Source organism: Atta cephalotes (assembly GCF_000143395.1).
Source record: "Atta cephalotes unplaced genomic scaffold scaffold00057, whole genome shotgun sequence".
NCBI lineage: Eukaryota > Metazoa > Arthropoda > Insecta > Hymenoptera > Formicidae > Atta > Atta cephalotes.
The window spans coordinates 531,091-540,359 of NW_012130121.1; the positions used below are offsets into that span (position 1 = coordinate 531,091).

Sequence of the window (9,269 nt, forward strand, 5' to 3'; positions counted from 1 at the left end):
ATGGGTGTATGCAAGATAGTTAAATGGTTCAAGTAAGTTGTTATTCACATTAAATTGAAAATGCAAGAGGAAAGTGCCAAAAAGTGTTGGAAAAAATGTTAGTGGAAACAGAGAAAATGTATCACAATTTCCAAGTTTGATGTTCTCCATGCATTTGATTTGAATTCATTTTTCGATTTATTAAAATTACGATAGTTGCTTGAGTTTATTTTTCACAATTACATGGGCTGCTTTACATCTCAATTCGCTTTCGGCACTTGCGTTTTCAATTATTTATTGTAGAATTAGGTACTTATTTGCTGAAATCATGCTTCGTTCATAATATCTAGAGCAAAATCGATTGCCACAAAAACATATTATGTTCTGATGATCTTATCAGTAGCAATATGCCATTACAGATATCAAAATAGATTAAAAGTACAAGATTCCTATAAATTATATATAGCGATGTAAACTTGTATTATTAACGTGAGAGATATCGATTCATTACAAAAGAAATTAAATTTTTTAAAAATTTTATCATATTTTTAACGCATCAAATTAAGCTTCTGACATCTATTTATTTTCTCTTTTATTGATGAATTGTGCAATTTAAAAAAACTAATATACTTTGCTTTAAGTATTCTAAATGTTATACCATTTCCATCACTATCTTCATATATTTTAAAAGAGAGAGTAATTTGGATAATTTTCTGATTTAAGAAAATAATATCTAATTATCTATTTTGTATCGACATATGCTCGATATAAGGTGAAGGTCGCTGATACTGATATCGAATAAATGATAAAAGCGCCAAATAATTAATCAGAATTTATTAAATATAACAAATTATTAAATATTGAATTATTTAATATCTATATTCTAAAAAATAATTTGGCATCCATAGTGTTATTTCTTTTGTTACCTACTATGCATTTAAATTTTTTACTACCAAATATAAAAAGAAGCACATAACAATCTTTATATAACAATCTTTATATGAACAGAATCATCAGATACCTAATAAATTAAACTCAAAATATCTTTTGCAAAAAAAATACTCTCGTATATATCATTTAAAATAATTTACTTCTTTATATCTAACAAAACAATTTGTTCCTATTACAATTAATTTTGTATGTTTTGTGAAAAATTCTTTATTAGGCGCTTAGTCTCTTTCAGAAATGAATTCAGGAAATATGTCTCTGAAAAATACAGTGACAATATGAATTGAATTTATAGCTCCTATTCTATCGAGCTCGATGTCTACGAGTTATCGAACGAAAGAGAAATGCATCGCGATAATCATGATAGATATCTCAATTCAAATTTACATAAAGATAATTGAGTGATATCAGCAGTTCGCTCAATCGATGTTGCGTCTGTATGAGAAAGAAAGACGTGTATTGGGTATGATATGAGTAACACAAGCGGAAGAACACGAGCGCGCGCGGGAGAGATTCTACGATTTGTACTTCCGCATGAGTTTCTCTTCTCCGTAGCGCAACATCTTGATTGCTTTCCATCTCATGAAAATGTTCCGAAAAGTTCGAGCGTATCGAAGACACAGGCTAATTATGGTCGAAAGAATAGCGAATGGGCCTCCTGTGGATTTGGGCTATGGAGATTGTACCGTTAACAAGACATTTTAACCGACCGTGTACTCGCAGCTCATAATGACTGCCATTATCTCTTCGTGCGAGATCGTGCGACATTACCGTACTTAGTCCGTACCGCTATAAAATTGCACTGCTAGTATTTAAAGCCGCGAATTGCGACAAATAAAAAGAAACAGCCATTATCTTATTGAGCGAAGATAACAAAGAAAGCCGTGAAGTTTGTGAATCTAAAGGTGATGAAAAACTTTATCTAAACCGGGACAAATGCAATCTTGTATAAACTGTCCTAGAATGATTGATCTTGACTTTAATACTATAATCTTATGCAAATTAATATGAATAAAAGATAATTTTTAGAAATTTATATACATTTATTATATAAAAAGGATTTACAATGTTTATTACCATATTTTTGAACATATTAAATAAAAAAATATTGTAAACTTGTTAATCTTTTTTACGTAATAAAAGTATATATATCTAAAAATTACCTCACAAAGATAATATATCCTTGAGAAAAATAAAAATCGCTTATTTTGGTTTATAAAAACAAAACGATACATATCTGTTCTATTTTGGAAGAAATATTATAATTGTCAAGTCTATACTGATGATATTAGCAGATATCTTCAATATATCATTAAATATTAAATTTTTATAGCTGTATACATAAAATTTAATATAGTTTTTAGATATTACATAAATGGATTTCTACGACGAATGATCTTGTGAATTTATGGTATCTTCCTTATAAACTTTCAATTGGTGCTCAATGAGGCATATAAATGATCAGTACAGAGACGTTGTAACTTCATAAATAATCACATATTACTATTTTCTATAAGAATAATAATAGTATTATATTCTCGTATTATAATTATAATTCGACAAAAATTATTTTACATTAAATTAAATTGCCAGGTAATTACGTAGACAATTTAAAATACAAAGAAACTTTCTATCGACTGGATCTCTTTTATATATTATTTTCGTTCAGAATATGATTTATATGTATGTTCAAAAACCATGAAAACCGTGAAATCTATTTTGTGCAATAAATGTTCGCAATAAGTCATATAATTGATAAATAAATAAACATTCGTACTATATCAATCTCGGTTTTAATAATACAAAACATATTGTTAGTGTTAAATTGAAAAAGTTTAATAATTTTAGAGCTTTAATAAAATAAAAAATAGAAATCGATAATTACATATCTTTCAAATCAGTTAATTTAAAATTAATTTGAATTTAATTTGATTTCTTTGATTGTTAAGATAAAAATTGAACATGAAAAAGTTACATGCTGAAGTATTTCGGAGTATTATAAATTCTAAAATTTTGCAAAATTTTACAAAATTTAAAGTAAAATATTTTAAAAAGAGAAGAGAATTATATCCAAATGATAATCTTTAGTATTATCTTAATATCAATAAATTTCTTTAAATTATTGGCATCAGTTTCTTTCATCTCGCATCTTAATGTGTTCATTATCGTTACAAAAAGAATAAATAATATCATACACACGCACACACACACACACACACACACATATATATATATTAAATATTGCTTATAGAATAAGTTTGTTGATATTCATGTTCTTTCCAAGGTTGATTTTGACTCTTAAGACTGACAAGTCTACCTCAGATTAGTACGAAATCATGGTTGTCACGATATACGACTTTGTTCCGTGAATACTCGTATGCGATGAAGAAACTATTGTCATTTAGATGGATTAAAAAGTAAGTAATTCAATCGTTCAGAATCCCAGAAAATTCGTCAAGATTCCTTATTAAAATTTGATGTAGAAACATAAATATATTTCTCAATAAAAGACGTCAAAAATATTTCAATTAATCATAATTAAAATCGTGATTTCGCAATGTATTTATTACTATAAGAATGAAAAGATGTAAGTTATTAATTTTTTTTGCTGTCGTACAATTAGATTTCTCTTTCATTTAGAAGAGTGTTAAGAACATAATTTTTTTTTAATAACGTATTAACTTATTAACAACGATATTTTTCCACATATTATTATTATTTGAGAGTTGATAGTCATATTTTTATCACAATCCCTTTGATATCAGCCAGTGAAATGGCAAGAAAGGAGAAGAAAAGAGAGAAGCGTTAACGAGAATACGAAATGATTCGCGTCATGAAGTAATAGACGCCGTTGTTCTGTGATCCGTGGAGAACGAATCGTCGGGGAAAGTGCAAGTTCGCAGATACGATCGATCTTGCGGTCGCGCAGCAATTGCCATGGATGTACATTCATCGATTTTCTACCGGTTTTTATTCTTGCTTCTGTTTCACGATACGGTTCGTCCTACTGACATCAGAAACCTTTATTATTTGCCTCTTAAAAATCTATGCGCAGTAGATGATGTCTTTAAAAACATTTCGAATTTAATTAGCTTTCTAATGAAACTGATAAAATATCAATGAATTAAAGAAATTTATCAGTATTAAAATAATATTACAAACTGTCAAATATTACCAAATATCTAAGATTTATTTAAAGTTTGCAAATTTTGTAGTTTTTAATATCCTGAAGTATACTTATGTATGTAACATTTTAACTTTGTTCAATTTAAATTAAAGTGAATTTAATTAAATTCAAAAAATTAATTTTAAATTACATTTTTTAATTTAAATTAAATTTAAAATAATCGGAATAAAATCTATTTCTATTTTTTATTTTACTGAAACTTAAAATCAATGAAGTTTTGGCAAATACATTATCTTCAAAATGTTCTTTTTTTTCAACTCGTAATGACAAACAAAATATTTGCTATTAATATTATAATACAATATCCCAATTTCGTTCGTTGAAAAGTTTTCTTAAGAAAATGTTAAGTTGTACACAGAAAAATAAAATGTATGATTGTTCAAAGAAATTGATATGAATAACAATACTGATAATTTGTATCTTAATCCAATATATTATTATGGAAAGTATTACACATAAATGTCAGAGCAATCGAAGAATCTAAAATTCATCGATAAATCAAATGTACTATCAATGAAATTAAAGGTATTTGGTTATGGGCGACAAGAAAACATATACTCAAAGATAGAATGCAATTAAAATGCTAAATATCATTCAAAATAAATCTCAAATATATATCGTTTCTTTTTCTTTTTTCAGAACAACCACGCGGTCGGATAGGGATGTACAATCCACGTCGCCGATGCCGCAAGACGGCCGCAAGTAAGTGCGCATACCTGTTCTTGCATATCTTTTAAATATGAATGTTTGCATATCTGTTCACAATTATCGTAAAAAGAAAGGAGGCTTATATCTTAGTTTATGTCACAAAATACACTACACATAAAAACATTTATTCAACTAGCAAATATAACAAGAAAATCATTTAGAATTCTTGTTGGATCTTATTTTGAGCAAAAAAAAATTGAATTTTTCTGGACTCTTCTATGCTTTCAATGAAATTCCAAAGTATTACAAACGCATACATCCAGAGGCGCTTTCAGCAGCCATTTTCGTGATATTTTTCAAAATACAGATTAAAAATTATGATTATTATTTATTTTTGATAAATTTTATTTTAAGAAGTAAATTTTTGAAAAAACATATTTAAATGAAAATATCACAAGTTAAACATCAATTATTCAAACATCAATTATCAATTCAACATCAATTATTAAAATACAAGCATATAACATTTTTGATAATTTTATATAATTTTTAATATAATCTCGATTTATTTTAATTTTTCTAACTTAATTTGTATTTTTTGATTTATATTTTTTAAAAATCTTGATATGCTTGCAGAAAAAATATATAATTAATTAAATTTTATTTAATAATTAAAGATAATACAAGTTCATCATATAGTATAATATTTTAATATATTTTAAATGTTAGGATGCACAATATATTTGAAAATAAATTATAAATGACACAACTACTGTGAAATTACACTCACAATATTATATACGAATCTTTTCCATAAATTTACTTCTTTTTACATTATATTGATTTCTTTTTTATCAAGAAAATCAAATATCTAAAAGATAAAAAAATTGATAACATACCCTCGACGCGCTGAACGTTTTTCTTAGTGTGATTCTTTTACATTAATTGTCCATAGCACATACATCGCCGTTACCTTCATTCGAATTATTTTTCGTCCGTGTATTTTGGTTATACGAATCAGGAATCACGAATCAGGGATCAAATTCAGTAAATCGTGTCTTGAATATGAACTTTTACACTGAAAAAAGAATACTTTGAATCAATTATTCAGATATTTAAATTCGCTAATATCACACATACACATACTCTTGTAACAATCTAATAAATTTAATTCAAGACACGTTAATTGTGTGTGACACGTTAGTTGTGTACGATATATTTTCAGACTTGAAAATAAAAATAATTAATCTTCAAATGATAGAATGATTTTTCATTAGTAGTTTTAATAGTCTGAGGAGGATTATTATAAAATAGTAATATTTGATTTCTGTAATGATCGTAAATCATTTGAGTACCTCGAGCTTATCAATGACTCTCAATTTATAAAACAAGATGCTAATTATAAATAATAATCTCGGTCTCAATAATCGAAATTATTTCATAAAGATAATCTTACAAGATAAATTGCGACATTACTATGGGTATTTTGCATTTTCAATTTCTGAAACTGTGAGCAATTATTGATGACTAAATGTCCAATTTTTTTTCAATTTAGATTAATTTAATCAATTTATAACTCATTTTATATTTTTTTCTAGTTCTAAAAATTAAAAATTAAAGAAAGAGTAAAATTGAAATTAAAGTTACATTAAACTACATTAGTAGAAACAAATAAAAAGTAAAAATATTAAACGATGTATATACATGATCTTGCGACTATAACAATCGTATATTAATACAATCTTTTGTTTAATTGAAATTATACCAGCAGTGATAACGATCAACAGAATAATATTTGTGACGTCGATTACTACGTGCACAAACATGCAACCAATTTTTACGGATATACATAAATAATTGCACAGATTAATTATCGCGTATAAAAATATCCTGCATCTAATTAACTCATGCACATGTAAAGCATGTATGCTATCATATGGTTGATTCTATGATCACACGAAATACACTTGATGAATCTGTCACTTTCGTACCAAAATTTCGATATTACAAGAATTTTTTTAATCACCTTCAATTACACCTTTCAATTACATCTAAATTCCCAAAATCCATTGCTGTTCACGATGCTTATCGCATCTGACCGAATTCTAACGAAAATAATTTCGAATTTGCGCTTTCAAAACGAGACCGATACACCGGACGTCCATGAACGCCATTACGTGTATGCAACACGTCACGTATGTGATGTATGTACAATCGCGAAGATAAAATTAACTTTATAGGACACTACAGATTGATTTAAAGATACGCAAGTTGATAGATGGGATGCTCAGAATACTCAAAAAAATTTTTATTTAATATTAATAATTAGAAACATTTTTAACTAGTAAATTCTGTTATAAATTTACATTAATTTACCTCACTAAGAAAAATGCAAAAATAATAATATAATAAACTCTTCTGGATATCTGATCCAATATCTTTTATATTCCAGAATAAGATTTTATAAAAAATTATACATGACGTGCTGCCTTGACAAAAATTAAAGTGGAGTATAAGTCAAATATGGAGGAGAGGAACAGAAGTATAAACGAGTTTATAAAGAAGCTTCTAGTTAGTGAAAATTAAGACAATGAAACATTACCTCTCCTTAAGTTCAACTTCGATTTTGATCTTCGCCACAATGTGACTACTCCACATACTGCGCACATTCTAGTCACATAAGGATTGAGAAGATCTACGTACGTGGATCCTCGAGAAGCTATTTCGACGCATTATCCGAAACCGATCGTCGTCTAGCTCCTCTCGACCTCGTCCACGTCGCAATTCTGCACAAATTCGACCACGATTCCGCCGCCGATTCTTCAACCGTCTCCGGTATTCGAACTTGTCCGAACTCATAAAGTGACGCGAAGTTGCAGCTTCAGCACCTTCCTTGTTCCATTCACGTCGTTCGCGCCAATTTCGTTCGCGCGGGAAATCGTTCCGTATCTGAAATAGCGAAATAGCGACACAATGATCGTGGAGATCATCGGAATCCGATGATCTCCACGATCATTGTGTCAATCACGAATACTGATAAAGAATATGCAGCACCCTCGAGAGTTGGATTAAGGGATAAATAACGCGACAAGGGAACTGAAATTTGTCCTGCCGCTAACATTTCTTTCGCGCGCTTTTCGACGATTCGGGCGGCCAATCACGATCCCGTATTCCGAGACAGCGATCTCTGTATGATGACGGATCAATTATTATGCATATTCTTATGCCCTCTCTAGTAAGATAAGAGTAGAAAGTATTTGAAACGTAAGGACGAACCGACATAAACACAAATGTCAAGTGTACTTGTATTGATATCTGAATTTTTGACAATTCTTACTTCGCTTCACTTCGTATCCTTAATTTGTTGAACTTTCGTGTGAAGATACTCGTAAATATACGCTTATTAAGTGGTAAATTTTACTTTGTTGTACATATTGTATTGCAACGAGAAGATCTTTATTGAATCTTTCGATACTATTGTGTCTTGTACGCATGCAAAAGAGATAACTAACTTGCGTATTTTTTCACAGTAAATACGTTTTTGCAAACGACGATTTATATGATGAAAAGTGATGTCAACTCTACGATTAATTACACTCACTCTATAACTGATTCATAACGCCCAGTTATGCAAAAATCTATGTAAGGCACCAGAGAATAACTTGCTTTGTCACATGGAAAATTTCGAATTTCCCACTGACAGTGGGACTCTCCCACGCACGATTCCCCGTTCTTTCAGGTATAGTTTACTCTGAGAAGAGTAAGAATTCTGAGAAGAAATATCGAACATTAATGCTCGTATTCATAGTAAGGCCTTATATTTAAGGCTTCCTTAAATTTATCTTCAAATACTCTGTAATTATATCATTAGTTGCTGAGCATTTCAAGATAAATTTAAGAAAGCCTTAAGTACAAGATCTGATTATGAATAGTGCCTTCCAAAAGACATAAGTGCCTTCCAACAAGCAATACAAATGACACGTTAGATCATTATGTCTTTGTTTGCCAATGTTAAATAAAGATGACATGATCACTGTGTCGCACTGTATTGCTTGTTGGAAGACACACTAAATAATTTATTTACCTTTAACACTCAAGAAAACTTTCTCTGAAGATTATGTATCAAATCATACTTTTTTAAACTTACTTCTGCTCTAATTTAATTAATCTTAGTAATTTTCAATTATCTTGATTGTTGATTATACAGTCATAAATGTAATATTTTTAGATTGATAAATTTTCTAGTTTAAATTTTTTATTTTGTTTTTTAATCTCCTTTAGACTTTCATTTACTTTGATCCACAAGTTTTTACATCAGTTATAAAAAACAAATATTAAATTTTTTTATGTCTAAAAGCTTTCAGCTCATAGAATTCTTCTAATGATTAGATTCTCATTAGACATCAACATTTTTTTAGATTAATTCTGATTGTAAAATGCTCAGTTTCTACTCCATAATTTGAAAATTTGAATATATATATATATATATATATATATATATATATAT

The 9,269-nt window shown here is 28.4% G+C and overlaps 1 protein-coding gene across 1 annotated transcript in view; it reads left to right on the forward strand.

Moving 5' to 3' along the window:
- The window catches only part of LOC105623424, a 15,362-nt gene continuing 6,093 nt past the window's right edge, over positions 1-9,269 (forward strand). The window contains 4 exon segments of the mRNA XM_012204817.1: positions 1-32; positions 3,212-3,238; positions 3,240-3,344; positions 4,754-4,816. Of these exon segments, the coding sequence (XP_012060207.1) occupies positions 1-32; positions 3,212-3,238; positions 3,240-3,344; positions 4,754-4,816 (227 nt within the window).